At 49.1% G+C, this 25467-nt stretch overlaps 1 protein-coding gene across 6 annotated transcripts in view; it reads right to left on the bottom strand.

Annotated features, from left to right (window-relative positions):
- The window catches only part of LOC116943875 (phosphatidylinositol 5-phosphate 4-kinase type-2 alpha), a 231125-nt gene that overhangs the window by 52608 nt on the left and 153050 nt on the right, over positions 1-25467 (bottom strand). For all 6 annotated transcript variants that reach the window (XM_032957157.2, XM_032957159.2, XM_032957161.2 and 3 more), the window contains one exon: positions 250-396. In XM_032957157.2, coding sequence (XP_032813048.1) covers positions 250-396 — 147 coding nt within the window. The remainder of the gene's footprint in view (positions 1-249; positions 397-25467) is intronic.

The raw sequence follows: 25467 nt of genomic DNA, 5'->3' as shown, positions 1-25467 counted from the left end.
CCACCCCCGTCACTAACCACCCACGTGCAGCTCCTACAGGCATCGTTGCCATTCAACGGCGGTCGTCGCTCTCGTTAACGGGCGCCCTCTTCCCGCCCGCATTTGTTTCCGCGCGGCGTGCGTGGAGAACAAAGCGTTCCCGCCGCAACGCACACCACCCCACCCCGCGCCCCCCCCACCACAGCCCCCCCCCCCCCCACCTCGGCCCCCCCCCCCCCCCCCCAACGCCTCCGACTTCAGCGAACCCACCTTGAGGTCGTACTTGCGATGCACGATGAGGCGTTGGCTGAAGACGTTGCGCGTCACCACCATGTAGGTCTCCACGCCGTCCACCGTGAGCCGGTACATGCCCAGGAACTGTGGGAGCAGCGTGTTCCCGTGGCACTCCACGATGAACTGGAAGGGGCGACACACGGGAGCGGCACACGGGAGCACAACACGGGAGCACGACGTGAGCGCGTCACACGGGCGCAGGACACAGGAGCGTCACAAAGCAGCGCCACACAGAGGCACGGCACGGGAGCATCACACAGGAGCACAACATGGCAGGGTCACACGGGAGCACGACATGGGAGTATCACATGGAGCGTCACATGGGAGCGTCACATGGGAGCACGACACGGGAGCGTCACATGGAAGCGTCACACGGGAGCACAACAGGGGAGCGTCACACGGGAGCACGACATGGGAGCATCACACAGGAGCGTCACATGGGAGCATGGCACGGAAGCATCACACAAGAGCGTCACACGGGAGCACAACACGGGAGCGTCATACGGGGGCATGACACGGGAGCATCACTGGGGAGCATAGCATGAGAGCGTCACACGGGGTGTAAACTTTAAAACGCGATGCTTCCGCGCTGGAATGGTTAGCACACTCGACTTGCAATCCACAAGTCGCCGACAGTTGAAACAACGACACTAGTTTCTTAAACCCACCCCGCCTCTGTCCACCCAACGGTGGGTTCACCACATGCAGTCGATCGGCAGGTCACATACGTGTGTGGTGGTGGGGTAAAGTGTGGGTGCTCCCACATCCTTCAAGAGGTCTGGCACGCGTAAAAGAGTGGGCTAAAGTAGCTCCTACCTATAGTGGAGGCCCTTCCACTAACAGTGGCGTGAGTTATTGCAGGGCTTCGCCTTTACCCTCGCTGTGACGAAAGCTCGCCAAGCTCAGCGGGATTTTTAGCCTGGTGGCGAGATGTTAAATACCTCGCCTGGTAAACAGGAGGTCGTGGGTTCGATCACGACCCTAAAGCCTGCGGCTGTTTATTTGGAGTCTGCATGTTCTCCCCGTGGTCGCGTGGATTTTTTTTAATCGACATGCGCTCAGAGTATTTCGCTGCCAAACATTTCCAGGTGATAAGCTACTTGGGTTGAGCTATCATTTGTGGCCAGATCATCTTGGCCTTACCTGGTAAAATATTTGTTTTTCTTAATATTAGTGGTCACATGGGCAACCGTGAAAAAAAAAACAGGTGCAACAGGCTGCTGCAGCACTACGTCGTGAGCAGAGGGCGGCAAAAACAAAACACCCACTGTTGTACTGTACTGTGCTCACAACGTCTATGTTCCCCAAATTCGACAACCCACATTCATCTGCACGGTGAAGTGTAGCCGAATAACCGGCATCATACCCACGTGGCATGGGAAGAAGCCATCCAGCAGTGGATTGACGAATGGGCTGCGCATAAACGTATAGGATCCTGCGTACAGCAGCTATTGTGAAACGTACACACTATGAACTCAATGTATATTTTTTTTACGCAGGAAGGAAATGTGAAATCTACCGTTGTTCGTTTGCATTGACATTTAAAATGTTCATTGTGAAATAAAATGTTCTATACCAATGATTTTTAACATTCAATTGAATGTAATTATCACCATCACTATGGCCGCAGTCATATATGTAACATTCACTGTTATTTTTGTTAGCCAGGCAACGCGACTACTTGGCTCGACGAAATATTTTCCCACAATGGGAATACTTAATCAGAGAAGCAACTCGGTAACAATGCGTAATTGTTTTAAGGTTAAATAAAACACAAAGGCCTAACCCCAGCTACAAGTGCCAAGGGAGCCTCTGCATCCACACAAAATTAAAACAATTGGTGGGGGTTTCGATTTAAAGCTTTCGTGACTGCAAAATAAGACAATAAAATTCTCACGACGTTTCGGCCACAACACAAGTAGCCTTCTTCAGGTGAAGGAACAGAACTGTCGGGACGACAGCGCTGTCGTCCCGACAAAAATGAACCACCACAATACCTTGCTGATCTCGTCAAGGAGCGTAAAACATCACGCGAACTCCGGTCATCAACGCAGGAGCGGCTTCTGGCTTGCCATCAAACATAGATGGTGGTCACCGCATCGCACGGTACAAACAAAGTTAACCCGGGATTGATTTCCAGCCATGGCTAAACATTAGTGGCGAGTGCCAACTGAATCGCTCCTCCTGCTCACCTCCACGACCAACACGGTGTGGGGGAAGCCTTCACCCATCAGTGGATTAACAAAGCACGACAATTATGATCATGTTTATTAATGCAGTGAACAAGGAGGTCTGGCATGCCATGTTCATTTGAAAGGATGCCAAGGGGCCACAGTGCTCATTCAAAGCAAGTGTTTATGGTTCCCAGTGTTCAAATTACTCGGGGGGACTTCGTGAGATCAACAGCGACGCCACAGGGCACTTTCAAAGAATGCTGTATTGGAGTAACGACCTTGGCGGCCGCGGTGGCTGTGCGTGCGCAACTGTGGAAGTGAACGAAGTGTTTGAGATGAGGGTCCGTTGCGGACAATTTGTCGAGCAGTAAATTTCCTTTTGTCTCGAGAGACGCGAGTGCGTGTGAACGGAGCGGTGGTGTTAGCGGTAAGCGCGCTGCACTACGATCCAGGCGACTCAAGTTCGATTACCGGGCTCAAGGCCAACACCAGTGACGAATATCTGATCCGAGTCCTGGGCCTCTACGAGGTCGACTCAGCCTCGAATGAGTACCTAGTGTGGTGTGTAAACATCGCCACTCGGGCGTGGCACTGGCCACCCAACCCCCTCGTGTGCCATTCCGGCCTCTATAGGTGCTCGCGAACAGCACTTGCCCCAACAGTCTGCTGAGGCTACACGGTGCGATCATTGTCTTTTGTGAACAGATTGAGCGAGCGGAAAACCGGGTGCAGTGCTAACGCCTGTAACATGGCACGTTCTGCCAAACCCCCAAACTTGCGGGCTTTGACAGGGCAAAGGATGACAGCACAGCAAGTCAAGTGACTCTAATCTGTGTGGCACTGCGAGTGTAATCTCCGTGAAGGTGAGGGTTTTCTCCGAGTTTATTTCCATGTACTAAGCACTCAGGAATGGAATTGGTCAAGGCCACCCAATGCCGTACCCTCCGGAGACAGGGTCGTAAGACAGCGAGAGGCTTTCCTGGATAAACGACGGGCATTATTACGATTCAATCCGTATTTATGCCACGGTGTTGGATTATAATAGCACCCTTATGATCTAAGCTTTTGTGATCTTCCGTGAAATATTGTGCGAGTTATTAACTGCATTATTATTCACGACATCGCGCGCTATCAAATGCGCTTCTGCGGATGTCTGGAACGCTCTGCCTTCCAGTATCAGGAAACCCCAGTGGAGCTATACACTTTTAAATCTCGATTGAAAACTCATTTCTTAAGAACTGCTTTTTTCGTTTAGTGTTGTTGTCCTTCCACGGCACCTCCGATTAGCACAGTTGGCTACGTACGGTGCAAAAGAAGTTCAACATACATACTGTACTTCTGAGATTTATTAACGTTACTTTTTATTGACACTAGGGGGCAGCAATTCCCCCACCCGTCTACACCATTCACAGTCAGAGCAGTGTTCAAACAGATATGCTTAATTCTTAGACCTGTAAAAATTATCCAAATTATGCACAACACCAAACTTAATGACACGTTTTTTTGTGACTGGGCTAAGACCACGAATTTACTCAACTTTTTAAAATGTGTGTGAGCGCAAAATAATTTAACACGGAGTTTGAACAAACATGATTACGCTCATGGGATATGTGTTGCGTGTTCACACACTTAAAAAGTGAACATGAAATCTTACCATTAACATCGACCCGGGACCTTGGAGGGAAGGGTCAGTGGACAGCAGAAAGGGGTAATTGCAAACCCAATGAATGGGCTGCAAAGTGGCCAGGAGATGGCCGTCAAGTGGATTGAATCCATCTGTGCGGAGCTTTGAGTGTTTTTTTTTTTTTACCATGATTGCGTGGGTTTTTTCGGTCCGGCCTTGGGATGTTTGGCCAATTCCATTTCGGAGCGTTTAGCTTCGGGAAGGGAACCGCAGTGTCTGTTGCGATAATCGCATAACAGAGCAAGTGCAGAATATAAACTCACCTCTTTAAACTGGCCTTAACCACTCTAGTTTTGGCCGTTTTTACCTTGCAGGTTCTGTTTATTTCCCACTTTCCATACACGGTGGCACATTGGGGGTCTACGGATGAAATGCTCCTTACAAATGTAAATCGTCATTATTATTATTACACGGTGAAACCAGCAATGCTAATTCAAACGTAGGCTTCCGAGTTGGGTCACAGATCGTGCATTATTACTTCTCTCAAGTTTTCGCCACGCGCTACGGCGGCATCGTCGAGAGAAGAATCGTCAACCGTGGCTCATGAAAAAAATAAAAAAAAATCGGTATCCACATTTCACATTCTGCCGCATTCCACCGAAATCAAACGTCACTGCACACGTGGCACGGCAACAATGACATTCCTATTTAATGCGGGGCACGCGCGCGGTATCAACGTTGCCCACGTGTGACACTCTGGCACGCGTTTCCGCGTTTAGCGGAATGAAACGGCCGACCGAACGGACGCACGGGGGTCCTGCATCACAATGAGCTCTGGGGGCACCTCTGGGTGTGCTCCACAATAAAAGCCCAAATCCCCGGGGCCCCCAGCCTCTGCCGAGGCGTCCCCCGTCCTCTTTGCAGGCATTAAACGGCACGACGGCTTGTCGAATGCATTTCTAAATAAAAGTCCCTGGAGTAGTGCAAAACCACTTTGTTGAACACCACAACGATTATACAACATTACCATACCTATGAACCCCTTATCAGTGCCTACCTTATTACAGACCAATTCAGACCTCATTGGGCAACCCGTGCCCTTTTAATTATTAACATTCATCCTACAAAGTCCCATCACAAGGGAGAAACAGACAATTATTAAAAACTAGCTTTACTACCCGGCTTCGCCCGAGACTTGGATTCACCACGCCCGACCGCCATTGTCTTCTGAGTGGCGATGTCTACACACCGCACCAGTTACTCGTTTGAGGCTGAGTCAACCTAGGGGAGGCCCAGGACCGGTTCAAATAATCGTCATCGGTGGTGGCCGTGAGCGGGAATCGAACTCGGGTCGCCGGGTTCGTAGCGCAGCGCGCTAACCACTACACTACCGCTCCCCCCCCCACACACACAGACACACACATACACGCGCTTGCTGCAGACACACAACTTTCAGGGTGCGTACGGCAGTAAACGACTGAAATAATAAAACAATGCTGCGCGAAGAACGCCGTAGACCTGCAACACATTTGTACGGCACTTTACTCGCGGAGGGTTGGGGGGGGGGATGTGACATCAGCAGGCACACTGCGTGACGCTTCCGCATGCGGGTGACATGACAGATATGTGACGTCACAGCTCACTTGCCGTGCAAAATATATGCATTATTTGCCCACATGGCAAATTTCAAGTTTGTTGCATGTCGGGAAGTATGCTAAACATTTTGAACAGACACACATATTCACAACTTTCCCTTTTATATATATAGAAGATGAGTTTTGCCCGTATTAAAATGGCTGTATGCTGTATGGACCTGAAAACGATTTCCTTGCACAAGAATATGGGTAAACCGGATGGGTTGACAGGTATGCATTACTGTTTAATAACCTGTATTGGTGATGATGATGATGATAACCTGGCGCCGCGGTGGCATTATGTTAACTACCTCGGCTGGTATACAGGAGGTCATGGGTTCGATCCTGACCCTGACGATGGCTGTATATTTGGAGTTGGCATGTTATCCCGGCAGTCGCGTGGATTTTACTCCGGTTCTTCCAGTTTTTCCCTCCACATTTAGAATCAACACGCATTTAAGAGTATTTGGCTGCTATAAAATTTCCACGTGATGATAAGCCACTTTGGTGCGCTATCATTTGTGATAGCCAAGTTGCTTCTGAAAGAGCGCTGCACAACTCAGTGGGAATTACCCGGTAAAATAAAAAATAGTTTTAGTTTATAGTTTAACCGAGAGCCTTTGTAAATCCACTGCTGGATGAAGGCCCCCCCCCAACCCCCTTGGTGTGTCTGTCATCGGGGTTTGGTTTATCGTATTTGACCACAGTGGTTGGTAAAGAGAGGGCCCAGGGCCGGTTCAAAACGTCACTCGCCACTGATGTTAGCCGTGGCCAGGAATCGAACCCAGGTGGCTAGGTTGACAGTGCGCTCACCAGTGCACACTAACCAGTGCGCCACCGCTCCGCCCCGATTGGCGTTAGGCCGTGTTAAGTCTCCATAGTCGATAACAGTGCCGTCTCATTACTACTTACAAACGCCATGGCTGGGCTATGCTGGGCCCGATAGCTGTCTTATCTGGATGCCCCAGCTCTAGTTACTCACTCAAACCAGGCAAGGTAATCACAGGAATCGCAGGGTGCCGAAGCCAGCAAAAAAATAAATCTATAAACTATTTTTATTTTACCAGGTAAGGCCCACTGAACTATATAGCTTTTTTCTGAAGTGACCTAGCCACAAATGATAGCTCAACGAAGTGGCTTATCATGTGGACATTTATAGCGGCCAAATACTCTAAACGCATGATTGTTGATTTGTAATGGGAGGCAAAAACCGAAGGACCTGACGAAAAATCCACACAACCACGGAGAGAGAGACACGCAAACTCCAAATATACAGGCGTTAGGGTCGGGATCGAACCTATGACCTCCTGCATACCAGGCGAGGTCGTTAACATCTCGCCACCGCAAAACTAGCAAAATGTAAGTTAAACACCGAAAAATAAAAATAATAAATACAAACGTAAATTATTTCGCGCATGTTTACGTCTCGACAGGCATCAAATTGTGTTCTTGTTAAACCCCTAAGACTTGCCATCATTATTTCCACTGCAGAGGCTTTTGCCACTGACAAGGACGGAACAAAGGGGTCATGTGACCGGCGGGCGGCCCAAGAAAATATCTTCAGCGATGCGCTTGCCCCTAGCTCCCCCTGAGAAACGTTTTACGAATGGGTCCTTCATCGTCGACGGCGACCAGCGATGCTGCGTGCACGTCGAAGACATGCACTTACGTGAGCGCGCGCTGAAGCCAAGGTGACCGCAAAGACTCTTGCATGGAACACTGACGCACAGGTTGGGCGGTTTTAAACAAAGCGTCGTGGAAATTAACAGATCTCAAAAAACCCACGGGTTTCGGGTGGGGGCCACACCATGCCGTCTCGTGCCAAACCAAACATGACTCCTAACGGGGGGTAATGTCATCTGCTTTGAATTATTGACAAAATTGTTGATTTTTTGCTTTTGATTCAATAAATGTTCGTTAAAAATGCATGTCTGAATTTAAGTAGGAGCCTGAAATCACATGCTGTAATTGAACCTAATAAAGCCATTCCCTCTAAATTACATTTAAACAGAACTATTTACCAACACTCCATCCTCCATAATATTTACAAATTCCAGCCGCTAAATGATGAAGTGAGCTACACGCTTTAAAAGCGTAAATAAAGAGCATTTGTCAGACGCTGGCTGAACCAAAATTCTCCAACAACATGTGCATCTAATTTTGAACCCCAGTTTGTAAAACATCTATTCATGCTTATATATGTGTGTGTGTATATCTGTGTGCGTATATCTGTGTGCGTATATCTGTGTGCGTATATCTGTGTGTGTATATGTGTATATATTGTATATGTAGTGGGGAGCAGTAGTGGAGTGGTTAGCTCGCTGCGCTATGAACCTGGCTGTGACACGAGTTAAATTCCCACTCACGACCAAGACCAATGACGATTATCTGAACCGGTTTTGGGCCTCCTCCCCTAGGTCGACTCAGCATCAAATGAGTACCTGGTGCGGTGTGCAGTAAAACATTGTTACTGCGGAGACAAAACGCGGTGGGCATGGTGTTGGCCACCCACCCCCTTGTGCACCGCGCTGGCCAGCATAGGTCCTACTCGCGAACAGCACTTGCCACAACAGTCTGTGAAGGCTATAAGGGGGAGGGGGAATCTTTGTCTTTGTAGATATATGTAGCTTATATTGTGCGTCCCAGTCACAGAACGCAGGGATAAAACGAACACAAAAGCTATCCTGCGGCAATGACTCTTAAAACCTCGCGTGTGCAGGGAGATGGCAGCAAACGAAAAAGAGGTGGGGACGATCGAGGCTTTATCATCGTTTTCTCCCCAAAAGATTTGTTGTGCACGAGGCCCACGAGCGATCCATCCACCGTGCAAGACAAAGCTACGCGTTCCGTGTCTACTGGAGCAGGACATGGGGGTCACGCACAGCGCTGTACCACCGCGCTTGACCTACAAAAGGTCACGGGTTTAAATCCTTGCTGGAGGGCAGGGGGTGTGGGGGTCAATGCCCGGTGATTATTTAAAAGGAGTGCCACTTTGTTTAGATAAAGGGAACGTTGTTGAATAATGTGGACGGGACTGGTTGCCGTCGTAGAAATATGGAATTGCATTCAATCAGACTAAAGGCACAGCCGACGTTGGCCAATGGCACGTGTGCATAAATGAACTCAATGAGAAATGTGAAAGAAGTTCAACGTACATACGTACAGTACATAGGAAACCTGAAAACAAATAGTTGTAGGCGTTTAATTAAGTCATACGCATGAATGCACGGTGAGAATGCTTCCGACTGATCGTGTTTGATTAGCAAAGAGCAGTATTACCACACAGCTGGAACAATCCAGCATGCCACGAGGGCCATGGTATCATTATGGATGTCACACACACACACAGCAGAAGAAATACCACCACTCCTTCTGACACAACTATAACAAGAATCCCCACAATGTGCGACACGTACATGCATATTGTCCTTACTCCCCCCCACACCTCCGATTAGCATGGTTGGCTACGTACGGTGCGGAATAAGTTAAACATACGTACATGGCCCGTTCTTCGAGGCATCCGACACAGAAAGTGGGCATCTTGTTCACTCAGCGGACCCCATTGGGAGCGCCTTTAAAAATATATACGCGAATTTTACTACCTGAATCCAACTTCCTTAACCAACGTCATATTATGTGTGGATGTCGAGGTTATTTAGCCATTTTAATAGGCTCTGTGGAGAGTTTTGGGGAATCAGAATTCTGATTCTACCTGTGAATCAGCGGTGTGGGTAGTGTTGGTTAATTTAAGTATGTTTGCCGAACTTCTTTCACACTGTACGTAGCCAACCGTGCTAACCGGAGGTGCGGGGAAAGGACAAGAAACTAAACAGAAAAAGCAGTTCTGAAGAAATTAGTTTGTCAATTTAGATTATTTAAAAGTGCATAGCTTCCTAATATCAGAAGGAGGATCGTTCCAGTTGGCCGAAGATGCGCATCTGAGAGTGTACGATGCAGTGACCATCTTTGATAGCTAGCCAAAAGCCGCTGCTGCGAGGCTGATTATATGATCCACGGTCTGTGAATCTCGTTATATTCACTTCGAATCCGCGTTATAAAAAGTGTTCCCTAATACATTCATCACATTATATCCAATTGGCGCTATGAAAACAGGCGTTGCAGGAGAACATTGTATGTTTTTTTTTTGTAATTGGAGGAAACCCATGCAGAACAGGGCGGAGAACATAAAAAGCGCCCGAGTCGGGAATCTCTCCCATGTGCTTCTTGCTGTGAAACATGCGTGTTACCGCCGCTGCGCTAACACCCGGCTGCACCACGTGAGAGACCAGCTGATTCGCAGCAGTGAGACGGGTTGCATTGCATCGCTCGACCGCAACAACATGAGGAAGCCTTCATCCAACAGTGGCTGACAATGCTGATGATGATTAACATCACCAAACTTGGCTGCCGTTACGGGCCTCATCTTACCGAGCCAAAAGTCAAGTTATTTCGGCAATAAATAACAACCATGTTAGTGGCACAAACCAATTATGTGAATGAAAAACCTAAGGCCATCAGTTTTTAACATTAAAAAAACTATACTGGAACATTAACAGATTAAAAACATAAGTCAGCAAGAATTTACGTGCCAAACAATTTTCCGGAGAAACTGTACAAGCACCACAAAAGGAGAATCTCTTAAGATGACATTTCAACGAGATTACAGTGGGATACAAAGACACACAAGGAAGCACGGTGGCGAGGAGATGTTAACTACCTCGCCTGGTTAACAGGAGGTCTTGGGTTCGATCCCGACCCCTGATGCCTGCTGTGTATTTGGAGTTTGCGTGTCTTTCCCCATGGTGGCGTGGATTTTATCTCCGGGACCTCCGGTTTTTCCCTCCACATTTAGAATCAACGTCACGCATTTAGAGTATTTGGCTGCTGTAAATCTCCACGTGGTAAGCCACTTCGTTGAGCTGTTATTTGTGGCCAGGTCTCTTCTGAAAAAGAGATACGGAGCTCAGCGGGCCTAACCTGGTAAAATAACAATAGTTTACTTTTAGTTTACACAGTCAGATAATTATTTTTAAAGTCAGGAGGCTTACAATGCTGCTGACAGAACCCTATGGAATCCCTTAATTGAAGAAAAAAAAATCCACCTATCACCGCATCAACAGATAGTTACACGTTACACATTTCGCGTTCGGAGAATGTGAACGCTTGATGAAGTAAACACGCGCGTGTGTGTGTGCGTATGTGTGTGCGCGTGTGTGTGTGCGCGTATGTGTGTGTGTGTATGTGTGTGCGCGTATGTGTGTGTGTGCGTATGTGTGTGTGCGCATGTGTGCGTGCGTGTGTGCGCGCGTGCATGTGTGTGCGTGCATGTGTGTGCGTGCGTGTGCGTGCGTGCGTGCGCTTCCACTCCAGTTAAACCTCGCCAGGGGAGATCTTCAGGCCTTCAACAAACGGCTGCTTTGCAACAAAGGGCACCGGGGCTCTTCCGTGGCGTTCCGCCGCAATAAATCCGACGGCCTAGAGCAGTGGTGCTCAACCGGCGGGCACGCGGACCCCTGGGGGGAGGTACGTCTCAATGTCCCAGGGGGTTACGCGAGGCGATTTGTAAATGTGTGAAATGACATCACACATGAGAGTCACTGGCGAATAATCGCGTACGAATCTGCCATTGGAAAATAACGATACAATTTCAATCAGAACGGTAACCTCGAACGATAACAGGTCCCTGCAGGGTGGGCTGGTAGGACAAGTCTCTGCGCTGTCTATTGCTGATTTTACACCCAACAGCACGAGATTTCACTTCGTTAAAGTATTGAAAGGGGACGGACGGACACATTAATCTATTGCAGGCTGGTACACTCAGTTTACAACTTCGTTCCTACCAGGATAAAATACCTTTCTAAACGCATTGGTTGTAAACAATGCGTGTTTACAAGAGTAACCAGCTCGCGATAAAAGATTTCGCGACGCAGTGTCCGTTGAATTTTTTTGCTATTCGCTTGCAGTCACTCGCTAGTTAGGAAACCTCACACAATAATTAGTTAAAATATCGATGTTCATCAACTCCTACATTTATTTCCCAGATAAGCACGTTGGGTCAGGCAAGGGGGGGGGCGGCGGGGGGTACTCGGTTAAAACAAAATTCAACAAGGGGAATTACACAGGAGCCAAAATGGTTGAGAACCACCACTGGCCAAGAAGATGGGGGGGGGGGGGCAGAGAGTACAGAGAGCACAGAGATTACAGAGAGCACAGAGAGCACAGAGATTACAGAGAGCACAGAGAGTACAGAGATTACAGAGAGTACAGAGAGCACAGAGAGCACAGAGATTACAGAGAGCACAGAGAGCACAGAGATTACAGAGAGTACAGAGATTACAGAGAGTACAGAGATTACCGAGAGTACAGAGAGCACAGAGAGTCCAGAGATTACAGAGAGCACAGAGATTACAGAGAGCACAGAGAGCACAGAGATTACAGAGAGTACAGAGATTACAGAGAGTACAGAGATTACCGAGAGTACAGAGAGCACAGAGAGTCCAGAGATTACAGAGAGCACAGAGATTACAGAGCACAGAGAGCACAGAGTACAGAGATCACAGAGAGCACAGAGATTACAGAGAGCACAGAGAGTACAGAGAGCACAGAGAGTCCAGAGAGTACAGAGAGTACAGAGAGCACAGAGAGTACAGAGAGCACAGAGATTACAGAGAGTACAGAGAGCACAGAGATTACAGAGAGCACAGAGATTACAGAGAGCACAGAGAGCACAGAGATTACAGAGAGTACAGAGATTACAGAGAGTACAGAGATTACCGAGAGTACAGAGAGCACAGAGAGTCCAGAGATTACAGAGAGCACAGAGATTACAGAGCACAGAGAGCACAGAGTACAGAGATCACAGAGAGCACAGAGATTACAGAGAGCACAGAGAGTACAGAGAGCACAGAGAGTCCAGAGATTACAGAGAGTACAGAGAGCACAGAGAGCACAGAGATTACAGAGAGTACAGAGAGCACAGAGATTACAGAGAGTACAGAGATTACAGAGAGCACAGAGAGCACAGAGATTACAGAGAGCACAGAGAGTACAGACAGTACAGAGATTACAGAGAGTACAGAGAGCACAGAGAGCACAGAGAGTACAGAGAGCACAGAGATTACAGAGAGCACAGAGAGTACAGAGAGCACAGAGAGTACAGAGATTACAGAGATTACAGAGAGCACAGAGAGCACAGAGAGTACGTGTGCTGCAGGGGTAATGAACTTGGCATAGTGCACCCCTTTGTTGGGCGCTGGAGAGACCCAGAGCATGCCCCCCCCCCCCCCCACTTTAAAAATCACTCTGTCGCAGTGACCTTTTCCCGCTGCGGCCCCCTCCGAGATGCTGCAGAAGGAATGTTAAGCATTTCGTTTCTACCACTTCCCCTCCAATGCGGGGGGGTGGGGGTGGAAGTGCGGCGCTGGAGGCTGGCGGTAACAAACGGGGCAAGGGCTCTCACGCCTCCGGCCGCCTGGTGCAGTCGTCGCCGTCGTCTCCCTGCACCGCGTGCCATCATCCTCACTTTGTCGTTGTGCACAACAACGGTGATGTGAAGAGACATTCCACCGCCCCCCCCACCCACCCACCCACCCACCCCGATGGACCGTTTCGATTAATCCCAGCCAGGCACACATCTTCGCATGCACTAACGGTGGAAATGGGTTCGTATTATTAATACGGCGGGGGGGGCGGGGGGGGCAGGTCGGAGGGACAAAGTATACAGTGATTATGGGTTTTTAATAGACTCCTGCTAAACCAGCTCTTCCCTATGTTGACTCAGCTTGCATTCAGTAACCCTGCAGTGTAACGGAGCCGTCCCATGCAGCCATCACGAGAGACTGTGTGTGCAAGTATATTTTCCCAGTATGGGCGCGCTTCACTCTTTTCAAAGTGTACTCTAGGAGGTGAGATGGCCCCGGTGGTTCAGAGGTCAGAGAGCTGAGCTGGCACCACTGAGAGCCTCGGTTGGAGTTCCGGTGCAGCCGCCTGTGATGGGCACCACGGTGGCTAGGAGATGTAAACTACCTCGCCTTGTATGCAGGAGGTCGTGGGTTCGATCCCCACCCTGACGCCTGCTGTATATTTGGAGTTTGCATGTTCTCCCCATGGTCGTGTGGATTTTTCTCTGGGTCCTCCGGTTTTTCCCCTCTACATTAATAAAACATGCGATTAATATCATTTGCCTGCTATAAAGCTACTTTGTTGAGCTATCATTCGTGGCCAGGTCGCCTCTGAAAAGGCGCTATATAGCTGAGTGGGCCTTATCTGGTAAAATAAAAAATATATTAACCCAGGTTCTCAAGTGTAGTGAGTTGACGGTCTTGGCCCGGTCACGAATGGAAGTAGGCAAAAACAAACTTCATATCAAATTTGTTTTTTTGCGCTTAAAAACTCCAAGTGAACTTCCGTGCAATGAACAGCAACCCTGGAGCAGCAGCAGCAGCAGGGTGGGTGGGTAGGAAAGGGTTGCCCCAGGCACGCGCCTGTTGTTATCCACCAACGCGGAGAGGGTTGGCGGATCGCGCAAACGTTTCGAAACACCCTTCCCCGTCAGCGCCGAGGAGGCGCCACTCCCTGGCTCGCCAGGGGAAGGCGGTGCAGCGCCAACGTGGACTCCACCTGCTCCGTCTCTCGGCGAAAGAGTGCTGTCCCCTTGGACACGTGGGTCTTTCTCCCGTTGCTCCGGTCCTCCGGTCCTCTATATATTAACACCTTGATATACCGAGGGCCGCAGAGCTTGGGTAATTTTTGGCGCTAGATTATCAACGAGTGGCTGCCTTCCCACATCGTCGCACCACCGCTGAGTCATTCGCTCGCTCTCTATGCAAGACCGAGCGAACACTGTACCCGTTACAAGCCGACTCTCAGAAGTAGTCCTGTGATATCTGCTTCAGCGGCTCCGTTCCCTAACACGGGGGAGGGGCGCTGCACTGTTCTTCCAGTTCCGAATAGATTCCTCATCTGTGGACATGACGCTGAGAGAACACATTCGCGATACAATTGGAAGGACCAAATCATAATCAGGAGAGTGAGACGTTCATCTAAAAAGTAGGCCTTGCCGAAACGTCATTCTCCTGGCCTGACGTCTTTTCAGAGGACAACGGCGTTCGACACGGAACATTTTTATTCGTAGGTGGAGTGAAACCTGGTTGGAGAAGTGGGTAACCATGCCAATTCAGCGAAGTCAGTCTCTTCCTCTGTACAACCACACGCACAGCTGTGCTTCCGCAAACACCAATGGCTCTAGCACAACGGCCGTCGCAGCGGCTGAGCTAAGGTGTTGTTGTTGTTGTTGATGAAACTTGCGCTCGCTCGTGAACACGGCCCAACGTTTCTGGGCGGTAAATTCCCCGTGGGGGTATTCGAGAGAGAGAAAAAAAACCAAGAGGTGATGAGCGACCGTTTTTGTTGTTTTAAAACGCGAGTCGTAAAATCCGCTGAAGAGGAAAAAAAACGCTTGTAAAGGGAACGGAAAAGGATTCGTCACAGACTTTGTTTGCGCTCTGCAGGCAGACATGCCTTCTTCATCGTATGTTTATTTTATTGACCTGTCTGATTACTACGCGAGAGCATCGATTTACCTTCTGTCTACATGGTTTGCTGATGGGCTGTGTCAAAAATAACCATTTCATGTAAAAGAGACGTATATTGTCTGCTCGCTCATTTCGTCACTGATATTCTCCACAACGACGCGAACGATTACTACGTGGTTTGTGTTACGTTGTTTTTTCAAGAGAGGGTACTTGTTATGAGAGAATAAGAATAGGTGTTACCCTTTCTGGCAATAAAACAGGTGTTAAGATTTTCAAGTAGAAACCTCTTGTAAGGAATCAAGTATGCATTAACAACACGTACTTGTGGTGAACAAGCAAGCAAACATGCTCTGATGACATATTAATTGATTGGCCTTCACCAGAGACAGCGTTCTTAGGGCCTAGTCTTACCAGTGTCAGACCAGAGAACACCAAAAGGCAAACGGTACAAATACTGGCAAAAAAGGTCCCATTTTGTAGGCTCCTTGTTGTAACGTTCTGACACCGTGCCCCTACTGGGCATCTGTGAAAAAGAGCTTCATATCTCATCGGATTCCTCCAGTTTAAATACACATTCTGATATGGCAGTTACCTAGCATTGATAATATAGTTTTTTTAGGTTAGATAGTGATTATAAATGTGTTGTTAAACCGGCCACCACCCGACCCAGCCAATTAGTAATGGTTTGTCACGTAAACAGAACGTGCCAATTTGTTACTAGTACAGCACACCGGGGTGTGTTGGAGACCAAATCCACAACAATTACAATCTACGCCTACGTGTTAAACTCAGTAGCACTGGCTCAAGAAAACCTCGCTGCTGATGAAGACACTGTACGTCAAAACTGGTCCAGAGTTGCATGTATTGAATCAATGCTGCTAAAATTATGCACTCCCAAGAAGGCGTTTAATGGGAAGTGAAAAAAAAAATACTTTTATTTTTCACGCAGAGGGACAGGGGACAGACATATGTAGGATATGTATCGTCTGCTTATTTAGACTGGTGGGGATCACTCCTCAGAGTTCAAAGGATTGTGGATACAGGGTGCACGATAATCCGATTCTCCTGCTGACTCGTGAGAATGATCCGATTATACCCCCCCCCCAACTCCAGCGCTGGTCATAAACACAATCCTGCCAAATCTCAGGCGATGTTTCAAATCGAAAAAAAAAGTTAATTTTGGATGCGCACAAGCAAGCCTGCCAACACGTAATAAACAGATTGGCATGTCGACTAAGCACTAAGTCATAACGGCCGTGGTGGAGAACCCAGAGTACCGACCATCCAATGCCTCTAAATGTTTATATATTATACCCGGCAAGCTAATTCAGCAAACAAATTAGCCGTTGCATTTGAACATTTTCAAATAACATTCCCGCAAAAAGGAGAGAATTTTTTTTAAAATCACGTCCCGGTGTGCCCGCGCGTCCCCTTGGGTACGCAGGGGTGGAGAATTCAACTCCCGTCAAACATGTGTTTGTTAGTCACGTAAGTAAGCGTGACTGTCAGCTCGTTATCTCGAGCAGATGGCGGGGTAATGCAAGGGGTCTCTCCAATCAGCTTGTCAGGAGAAAGGCTAAAAATAAACACGCTAAATTCTAGACGCGGGGGGGGGGGGGGGGACAGGCCCCCTTCCTTCCAAGATTCTGCGCAAAACTCTCTGGGGCCACCGCAGTGAAACCGCCACACTCTGTCGAGAAGCCGACGCAAGCACATTTCCCAGCCCGGGCCTTGGCCGAGTTGAATCCCGGAAGCCTGGGTTGTGTTTTGACTGTTGACTGGACAGCCTCATGTTTCGCTCGCCCCCCCCCTTCGCCCCCCCCCCCCCCCGAGTCCCAAGCTCTATTGGCCACCTTCGACGTGGGACATGTCCCCGGAATGAAAACTTGGAACTTCAAATTGAAAGACTCATCTCTTGAGAACTGTTTTGTTTTCAGTTTGCTACCCCACTGCCCCACACATCAGATTAGCAAAGTTGGCTGCATACAGTGCGAAATAAGTTCAACACACATACATACAGTGAGTGTGTAGTAGCGAGTAGTGTGTAGTAGCGAGTGTGTAGTGAATATGCAGAGTGTGTAATAATGAGTGTGTGCTGAGTGTTGTAGTAGATTTAAAACTAATTTCTTTCAAACTGCTTTCAGTGTTTAGTTTGCTGTCCGCCGCTCACACCTCCGATGAGTGGAGTTCGCTGCGTACGGTGCGAAAGAAGTTCAACGTGCACACGTGCTTGGGTCTGAAGAGCAGCCAAGCATCTTCTCCCTGGTGGTGGTCACGCCTGGCTACGTGGCCCCCTCCTCCCCCATTATCATCATGTCCGACTGCCTTGCGCAGAAACCAGCCGGCCCCTGCCTTTACCGCACAACTTGGTTCTTGCACGTGCCAAGTCGCCGACCAATACGCAAACTTTCTTGACGATCTTTGCGATGCACGGGCAAACATGTCCGCACGTCGCAAGCCCTCGAGCTTTTTGAGAAGGGACAAAAAAAAAAAGAGAGCGGCACTTGTCGAGTCGCGGACGTGCACCCCCGTTTTGCGTTCTTACGGTTCACCGCGGGTTGCCGTTTCCCGAGCGGCATTCGCCGAAGCGGGGAGAAAAAAACTCCGCAAACCTTGCCGACGGGGACTGCGAGATGTCAAAACTTCGCTCGAGGTTGCTTTGCTTAAAGCAACGATAGATTCGAACGTTGATGAGCAGCGTCCGTCGGGGAAATGATGTTCAACGTTGACGCCTTTCAGCTATGAAAGAAACCCACCTTATTGTTAATTTCATGAAACAAATTGCTGAAACGCAAAACTTTTTGGTCAAGCGTAGAGATTGTACCGTTTCATTATCCGCGTGGCTCATAATGAGCTAATTGCCAGCAACAGCTCGAAGCATTCCGAGCGCCATCCGCAAAAAAAATTGGTGTCATGACACGTTGGAGCTTCGTCAGGCAACTTAATTACTTCTTCTAAAATGAATGTTGACTTGGATCATTGCATTTATCGGCCGCGCGCCACCCGCCGTGGCATTGCCACTAGACGCCAACGGTTCGAGGGGATTGTCACGTGGCAGGATCACGAGCGACGGTGACGGCACGAGCAACTAGAGCGGCCGACAGAACGCAAAAACAAAGCTGCGTCGTACAGGCTTTACGTGCACTTAGGGGTGCCGCCGTGCACCTCAGAGAGCTTGGCGGAAAGGACAGGCACGTGCTCGAATCCCGAGGAGCCGTTAGCTGGACCACATTAAGTCTCTTGGCGATGTGTGTCCACCAGATGGTCAAGGCCACGCAATAATGGGGATTCGTGGCTTCGAAGACAAAGAAGGGAGGAGGAGGTGCGTGGGTACGGGATGCCGATGTAGAAGTTGTAGAAGCTGTAGAAGCCCTGAGCCTGCACTGGCGAGCTTTGTGCATTCAAGTCCAAACTGCCACCAGTGATAAAACCAATTTATCTCGGGCAATGAATGACCAAAAATCCCAAGTTTTTTTTAAAAGCTTATTTTCATTTTTTATTACTTATTAGTTTGGCAGATCCCAGCTCTGAGTCAACATGATGCGTTCATAGTATTTGGCTAGTTTACATTTCCACGAGAAAAGCCACTTCGATTTAAAGCTTTCGTGACTGCAGGGATTCATATTCTTGGTTCTTTCGGTAAAGTCACGTAGAAGGGAAATAATACAATAATAAAAATAAAACGATAAAATTATCACGACGTTTCGATTGCAACACAAGCAATCATCATCAGGTGTGAAAACCACAGCAAATTTTTTTTTTGAAAAAAGTGGCGTTTTTTAAGAAAAAAAAAGCCACTTTTTTCAAAAGAAAGAACCAAGAATAAGAAGCCACTTCGTTGAGCTATCATTTCTGATAGGTCGCTTCTGAAAAAGTGCCATGAAGCTCAGTGGGCCTTACCTGGAAAAATAGAATATAGTTTAGTTTAAATAAATATGTGATGAAGTGCACATAACTGGCATGTGGCAAACATCCTTCAGCGGATACAAAAAAAGGCCCATCTGATGTTGGGCACACAGGGTCTTTTGCAGTCCCTGCGAGGATAATAGCGGTGTGGATAAGAATAGTTCTCCCGTAACACTTGTTAAGATGTGCAAAAAACAGCAATAAAATCGGGTGTCCTGGATCCGTGTCCAAGCAATGTAGCCCGAAGAATCCTCCCACCCATACTTGAAAAATGAACTATGGGATGAAACTTTAGGGGCAGGTAGTAAATATATGCATAATTATCTCTCGATGCATATTGACGTAACATTTTCTCCTCCGTGAGAATGACAGTGACGCGAGCGATCCAAAGAGCAGGGCAGGATGTGGGTGCCGTCCGCGAAAGGCAACGTACGGCCATTCAATCAGAAAAAAAAAAACACGAAGGCCTGTAGCAACAAGCGGTACAGCGAAACGCATTCCTCAACATCCGCGCTTAGCAAAACATAGATGGTGTGCCCTAGAGACAAGCGCTACTTCGCGCGAGAGTGATTTACGTGCGCAGCTCAGAAGGCCTGCGCACGTACCTGTTTGGTGCAGTTGCGGGAGTTCTACAGCGCACTACGTACAACAATAATATGAGTATTTCACAACTAGCAACGAAAACAGCAGGCGACTCAGAAGTGCGAGAACCACAGACGCTTCATCAGACGCTTCCAACCCACACCTACGATCGTTGTCCCCCCCCCCCGCATCTCTGATTAGCATGCTTCACTACTTACGGAGCGTAAGAAGTTCAACATACATGCACAAGGTAGTGTGTAGTAGCGAGTGTGTGTTGTGGGGAGCGATAGTGACGCAGTTAGCGCGCTGCACTACGAACCTGGCAACCTGAGTTCGATTCCCGCTCGCAATCAACACCAGTGACGATTATCTGAACCGGTCCTGAGCCTCCCCTAGGTCGATACAGCCGCAAATTAGTACCTAGTGTGGTGTGTAGTAAAGATCGCGCAATGGGGAGGTAAAGGCGGCCGGGCGCGGTGCTGGCAACCCACCCCCTCAGTTGCCGTGCCGGCCTTCATAGGTGCTCGCAAACAGCTCTTGCCCCAACAGTCTGTTCAGGATATACGGAGGATCTATGTCTTTTCGTGCAGTAGTGAGTGTGTAGTAGTGGGTAGTAGATTGAAGACGAATTTCTTCGGGACTGTTTTTTGTGATTAGTTTGTTGTCCTTCCCCCCGCATCTCTGATTACCACGGTTGTCAACATGCAAAGCAGCAGAAGTTCAACATACATCCGTGCATGCGCTGGCGGCGTCTGAAGACGTTCACAACTTCGCTCCCACGGCCCCCAAACGAGGCTCACCAACCTCGACATCAGCATGGAACGCAAGAGTCAGGCACTGGGACGATGGCTGGCATCCAGTCCCAATTAAGGTGACCGTGTAGAAGCAGTTGCAGGAACATGACTTCCTGTCCATGCGCCACAATGTCAATTACCCCCTTACCATTCCGTACACGTGCGTGCGTCCAATTCCAATGAAGTAAAAGGTCATGCGGGAGGGGGGTGTGGCACAGTTTGGCACCAGCTATGATAGAATGCGGTCATGTGGCAACGCTTCTCTGCGGTGAGAGCAACGTCTTTAAAAACGGCGGCGCTACGCATCTCTGAATAAAATGAAGGCCGAGCCACTTGAGCGTTCCGAGATTCAGCAGTGAACGGGGGACACCAACCCTGCAACTAGCAGGCGTCTCGGAACGGGAAAATTGTTCAATTGTGAACCTGGATTCTACCTCCCCCCCACCCCCCCCCCCAGACTGATTCGATCTAAAATGTGGAAATCTGCGAAGCGTGGAGATACAGCGTCAGAGATGGCTACAAGCTGCAATAGCCCAGTGCGCTGCTACGCTGACCTCACTCGGGGCTTGCTTATAATACTTGTCTCAACATTCTACGCTTGTTATTGTTATTCTGCGGATCATGTATACACATTCCATTGACATGTGTGACATGTGAAAAAAAAAAGAACAAAAATAATAAACTTCACAGTCAGGGCATCTGTAAATCGTTTGTAACGTTTACATTTTAAAACTCTACCTTTTGTATCATTGTCAATCAACAAGTAAACAGAGAATCTAAAAGTTACATGGTAGCAAGGCAGCAGAATGTTTTGGGACATTTCATCCGCTGGTCTAAAGATTTTATATTAAGTTGGTTTGGTTTGGCTGTCGAAGGCTTTGGCATTCATTACCGTGACACTTAAAATTCTCAACGTGCTGTGGTGCGACTTAGGCAACTTGCAGAAACCCACTGTTGTATGTGTGTATGCTGAGCTTACTTCGCGCCACCATACGTAGCCAACCGTGCTAATCGGAGGTTATTAAAACACACTTGCTAAAACCTTTCTTCGATAAGCGATTTTCAGAAGAAGAATAATTCAGATGCTACCGGCGGAGAATAACCCCTCTCTTCAGTCTGGTGTTGAAGAACAAAGCGGAAGACAACAAATGTACGGTCACATTTTTTCGAGCCATTTCATGGCAGCTTCAGAGACGGCCGAGCGGAGACCGCTTGTCTCAGCAGAGTCCGCGGCGTGTTGTACTGGCCAATCGTCAGTGACGGACGCCCAATGGTTTTGCAGCACCTCACCGGAATTCAGTTTTTTGTGCAACGAACAACTACAAAGATTAATACCGTAACCGCGGGTTCACTACAGTGATTACATCGGCTCCAGAAAGCACTGTCGGCTGTTCCGCGGAAGGGCAGTCACAAAAGATGACTTCCGCCGTGTACTCCCTTATCTTGCGCAACATCGTTGGGATTGATGGACATGGCGTCAAGGCAAACTGCAGACAGCCGTCTTCAGCCCAATACAAACGCATCCCCCCCCCGACTCCGCTCTCCCTTGACTAGGTGACGTGGGCGCAATAAACTACAACTTGCGGTTGAGGCCGGACACAAACAGATCCCGCACCATCGTTCCCGAGCTTGCGAGTGATCTGAAGGGGGCAACGTCTCAGCGGAGCGGCCCACTCGTGCGGACCCAAAGCTCGCTCCTGCTCGCGCAGTCGGCCCCGATGCTGATGACTCGCCGAGTCGTTGTTGACCAGCTGGTCCTCTATCTAAGAGATCAAGAGAGCCAGGTCTAGAAGATGACGTCATCTAGGGGGGCAAGCCCTGACCACTGCGTTGTCCGATCCGATTAATAGGGGCGCCGTGGTGGCTAGGAGATGCTAACTCCTTTTGCCTGGTATTTGTCGAGCTATCATTTGTGATAGCCAGGTCGCTTCTGAAAAAGAGCCACATAGCTCAGCGGGCCTTATCCGGCAAAATACGTAATTGTCCGTAGTTTAGAACACATCTGTTCCCGGCAAGTCAATTGGACGACATTGCAGCACCCCTCGTAGGAGCTTCGCAGCTCCAACTGGTTTATGAAGAAGGCCCCATCCACAACTGTCCGTGCTGATTGGAGGGTTAGGCCCCCGACGCACAAGACCACCGTGATCTGCCAGTGAAGCTCCCCCATCGCAAAATCGATGAATTCGACGATGGTCCAGGGATCACTGCTTATAATCCGGCAAGCATCTTGAAAGTCCACGGAACCTATTCCAGTCCCTCAGCCCGAGATGGGGGCGAGCTTTATTTCCATCTTAAAACGGGAACAAATATTTTGTTATACTGGAGGGAGTCTGGTGAGCTATGAAGCTCTTTTTCACAGATGTAGAGTATAAATGACAAAGTTCAAGCCCAAAATCGGAGAGATACCTCCCAAAATTTCTCAAAACCCTAAAATATCAGACCATCGCTGGGTCTCTGGACCGGAACCATCGCCCTCATGTGTAAAAAGCCCGTTCCAACTCCTGAAACGTGGCCGCTCTGCACTCCTGAGTCCCGAGGTGATGGGGAGACACCACGACTTCTGTCGAACCTGGGATGTCGATGAAACTGAAGGCAAATCCCCCTCAGATGACCCACCCAGAGAACTCGCCGCCCACCGGCAGCGGAGGGGGTGGTTGGGGCAATTGCCAGCCGCATGTCCTCGCGAAAACCTCAGCGCTTGAACATGGGCGACGAGGCCGGGTGGGAGACGGCACCGCAGATCTTCCTATCGATGACGTGGCGTATGTGACTTTGCGTAATAGCCGTTTCCTCCGGCGTTGTTCAAGGAAGAGGTGTTGCGGTCGGTGCCCTGGGAGCCGTGCAATAACTCTGGCCTTGCCACAAAAAAAACTAACTTTTTTCTTTATTTTACCAAGTAAGGCCCCCACTGAGCTACGTAGCTCTTTTTCAGAAGTGATTTAGCTATCACAAATTATAGCTCAACAATGTAGCGTATCACGTGGAAATTTATAGCAGCCAAATACCCTAAGTGCATGTTGATTCTAAATGTGGAGGGGAAAAACCGGAGGACCCGGAGAAAACTCCACAAGACCACGGGGAGAAAGACACCGCAAACTCCATATATCCAGCAGGCATCAGGGTTGGGATCGAACCCACGACCGACTGTATACCGGGTGAGGTAGTACACATCTCGCCACTGTGGCACTCCAAGAACGTCGAAGCTGACCTTCATTTGAGCTCCACAACACTCTCCGTGCCCTCTGCATAAACAGAGATTGAAAAATCATCTTTTTAGAACCAATTTTTGCATTCAGTTTGTTCTCCCTTCCCCCCGCGGCCTACGATTAGCACGGTTGGCTACGAAAGTTTCGAAAGAAGTTCAACATACACACATACGTACGTATGGATGGACGACGGCTTCCAAGCAGAGCCGTCTAATCCCCCTCGGGTACCGCCACCAGCATGCTCTTCCTTAGAGCTTCTCTGTCACAAGATCCGGCTACACATGACTGACCCCACTACCACCGCACGGCTTGAGGATGCCATCACGTTGACCCCTACATGTCGAGACGGCGCACAGTGCCTGACGAGAGATCCGTAAAGTCCTGCTACGTCTCCTTAGGAGTCTCATCCGGAAGATAAAAGCGATGGAACAGAGAGTGGAGGAGTTTGCTTCAGGAGATCCTCGAATATCCCTCCCTTCACCCCCCCCCCCAGCTGCTGCTGCTGCTGCTGTGTGAACCTTCTTGGCTCCCGATACGGACATCTCTGTAGCACACCGGGAATCTCCCAACTGTCTGCCTGGGGACGAAAAGCTCTTGAAGGGCAGCGTTCTTATGAGCGTGGGCCTCTTCCACTTGACCGAACCGTGAAGAACGCCAGCTTCCTCATCCGTTGCGGGTCCCCGGGAATGACCAAAACCTGTAAGCGAGACGCAGTCCCTCATGCACACGCCCGTGGAATCCAGGTGCAATGTACGTTCGGGGAGGAGTAAAACTGAAACCCGTCTTTTCGTTACGCATAAAGGTCACTTCCGGCCGTTTGGACAGATCCATCCAGACCTGAAAAAAATAGATCTGCGTGTGGTCTTGGCGTCCGTGCTCCTCTGTTCGTAACGCGCCAGGCGCTTTTATTTGTTAAGGACGCACGCAAGTGCGCGCGTTGTGATTGTGGAGACTACCCACACGGGACACTTGCTCTCATCGATTATCTGGGGTGAGTTCTGTTAAGAAAAGCACCTTTGTAATGGTGGCACAGCACAAGACGGGGGGGGGGGGGGGGGGGGAAGTGTCGAGGGGTCCAACACCTCGCCATCCTTGCTCGTGTTGACACATGGTGCGACTTATAACTCGCGCCAGGCTGGGTAAACCTACCTAAAGCCTCGAGCAAGGTTTCACAAATCAAAATGACCAAATACCCAAACAACAAGAAATCTGGGTCACCAGGATCGTAGCAGAGTGTACTAAATCAAACCAACAAAGACAAAGACCCACCCCCCCCCCACCCCGTATAGCCTTAACAGACTGTAGGGGCAAGTGCTGTTAACGAGTACCTATGAAGGCCGACACCGTCGCAGACGACGGGGTGGGCGGCCAGCACCATGCCCGGCCGCCTTTGTCTCCCCAGTGGCGATGTTTACACACGGCACCAGGTACTCATTTGAGGCCGAGACGACCTCGAGGAGGAGGCCCGGCACCGGTTCAGATAATTGCCTCTGATGTTGGCCATGAGCGGGAATCGAACCCGGGTTGCCGGGTTCACGTAGCGCACGTGCACTAACCGCTACACTACAGCTCACACACCTTTCCCTTTTTCGCACGTTTCCCCCTTTGAATAGAAGCAGCCTTTTATTGTAACACAATTGAAATTATTATTATTATAGCTGTTGTTTTGTTTATCTTGGTAATGTCAACGAAGCCAGCTATCCTGTCATTGTTGCTCAGCAGCGGGGTTTTTTTTTTTTTG

Source organism: Petromyzon marinus, chromosome 19 (genome assembly GCF_048934315.1).
Source record: "Petromyzon marinus isolate PM22_M1 ecotype Great Lakes invasive population chromosome 19, UKy_Petmar_22M1.pri1.0, whole genome shotgun sequence".
NCBI lineage: Eukaryota > Metazoa > Chordata > Hyperoartia > Petromyzontiformes > Petromyzontidae > Petromyzon > Petromyzon marinus.
This window is presented reverse-complemented; position numbering and strand designations above follow the sequence as displayed.